Below are 2,220 nucleotides of genomic sequence, written 5' to 3' on the forward strand. Positions count from 1 at the left end.
TGTCAAGGGTGTTTTCCCAGGAGAATTTGATGTAAATCTAGATCCATGCCTGGGACATTTTGGAGATATTTGTGGAACATATGTAGCATGTGAAGTTACTTTTCAAAAAAATATATATACTAACTTGCTAGAACAACTATTCAGGTTATCAATTCTTTGCAGTTCCCTAACAGGTTTACACATGGAAAACTTTATCTAAGGAACACAGTAAGAGAAATGTATGAAACAGATTACCTCAGTTGTCATAGGTATAAAAGTGGTAATATTTTTACCGCCTTTTCATATTGCATTTAGCATACATAACAGCTCACCTGATAATTTTCCAAAAATCCAGCATCAATCATCTAATTGTTGTCATTTGAAATGCATGCACAAAGTATTTCTATTTTAAATTAACTTCTTAACATAAAAAAAAAATCTGAACTCAATGCAACACTTGGCAAACATACCTTATCCATGTTAAGTAGAGGAAACATCTCTTGGATTTTTTCAGGTCCAATAATGTACTGCTCCGTCGCATGCCAGTGGGTGCGTGTCATTTGGTATTTAAATTCATCTACCCTTACAGGAGTTGTAGCAATTCTGATACTTCCTGGCTGATGGAATCCTACCACCTATGACAACAAGCCCAGGGAAAGAACATACACTGATTATTATTTGGCACACACACACACAGATCTCCAGTACACACACACAAAAATGCAGATGAGTAAAAGCAGTAATTTACTGTGAAGAAAAAGAGTTGGCTGCATAAAATATTTACATCTTCTGAAAAGACATTCAGGGCAGCTACTCACCTGGTGCCTCCTCTGTACCCAGCACCATTCTGAGCCCCAAAGACCCCACCTTGGTGAACTTGACCACCTATAGCTGAAAACAGGAATGCAAAATGCATGGCAATAACTCAGAGTAAACTTAACGTGCAGGCTGAAATGATGATGCTAAAGCTGAGGTAAGTCAAACAGCCAAGCATCCATTTGAAGTCCTCCAGTTGGCCATGCCTCAGCGAGGCCCTGGTTACAGAGATAAAATAAGTTGTCCTTGCCTTCAAGCTGTCATGATATGTTGGGGAAAACAGCTAGGGATGCCACAATTATGGTAGAGATTGGTATTATACACATAGTACACACAAACACTTTTAGGACAAGCATGTGACACTGGGCTTGGGAAAGGTGAGAGCAATGCTGTTTCAGGCAGAAGAGGCAACAGAAAATCATGTAGATAAATACACATTAAAGCACAAGTAGAAATGGACTGGGGGAGCCAGAACACTGCAGACCTGTGGATGGCTGCAGACACATCATGGGGAGAGCTAGAGGGGGTGGTGGAGAGGTGGGCAGGTCAGTGGGCGGAGACCAGGCTGCTGAAGCCACAGCAGGCGCTGGGCCCCCTCCTGCAGGGGCAGGGGCAGCTGATGGCTCTGGGGAAGAAAGATGAGAATAGAAGCAGCCTCAGTCCGGGTGTAATGGAGCATGTCTGTAATGCCAGCAATGGGAAGGCTGGAAACAGGAGGATCACCACAAGTCTGAGCTGTGTAGTGAGACCTGTATCAAATACAGAAGTGGAAAAAAAGACTATAAGCAGCCTCCACCTTAGCCTGTGGGTCTCTCTGTTGCTTGTGTGTTCTGAGGACACAAGAGCTAAATGTAAGAGTGAGCATTTTCCTGAAGCATTCCTCAAAGCCTGTGAGAGGCTGGCACACACCATTGTCAGAGCTTGCTGGACTAGAAGGCTCTTTTTTTTTTTTAATTTCTAGATTTAACCACTATCTAAAGATAATGGAAACTGTTGGAAGCTGTTTTTTATTCTTGCTTCATCTAAAAAAATAAAAATGGCTTGTTGAAAGGATGATACAGGTCAAGACATTAAGTTAGTTTAAAAACAAATGGCAGATGCTCTTACTGTGACCCCGGCCCTGTTTCTCTGCAATATTAGCAGTGTCACTGCGTGTGACACTACACGTAATATTTCAGATGCTGCAGAAACCTTGCCAGTTCTGAGGGACCGACCTTCCAGACAAGTGCGAGAGTGATGCATTTACCTGCCCAGTTTCTTCCTCCAGTTTCTCATAAAGTTTGATGCTGTCATAGTGTATTTTCTTCAAGTTTATTCCAGGATGAAAGTAAGTTGTTAAACCTGCCTTAAAAGTGGAGAGAAAAAGAAATTCTGAAAAAAAAAATCTTGAAATGTTGTTAGTACTTATGGGCAATAAGCAATGAT

At 41.6% G+C, this 2,220-nt stretch overlaps 1 protein-coding gene across 1 annotated transcript in view; it reads right to left on the minus strand.

The window, feature by feature from the left end:
- Positions 1-2,220, minus strand: part of Dmgdh (dimethylglycine dehydrogenase) — a 70,422-nt gene that overhangs the window by 52,196 nt on the left and 16,006 nt on the right. The window contains exons 3-4 of the mRNA XM_004645745.2: positions 2,042-2,140; positions 450-614 (exon numbers count right to left, since the gene is read on the minus strand). Of these exons, the coding sequence (XP_004645802.1) occupies positions 450-614; positions 2,042-2,140 (264 nt within the window). The remainder of the gene's footprint in view (positions 1-449; positions 615-2,041; positions 2,141-2,220) is intronic.

The sequence above is a fragment of the Octodon degus genome, unplaced genomic scaffold (assembly GCF_000260255.1).
Source record: "Octodon degus isolate 3935 unplaced genomic scaffold, OctDeg1.0 scaffold00238, whole genome shotgun sequence".
NCBI classification, from domain to species: Eukaryota; Metazoa; Chordata; class Mammalia; order Rodentia; family Octodontidae; genus Octodon; species Octodon degus.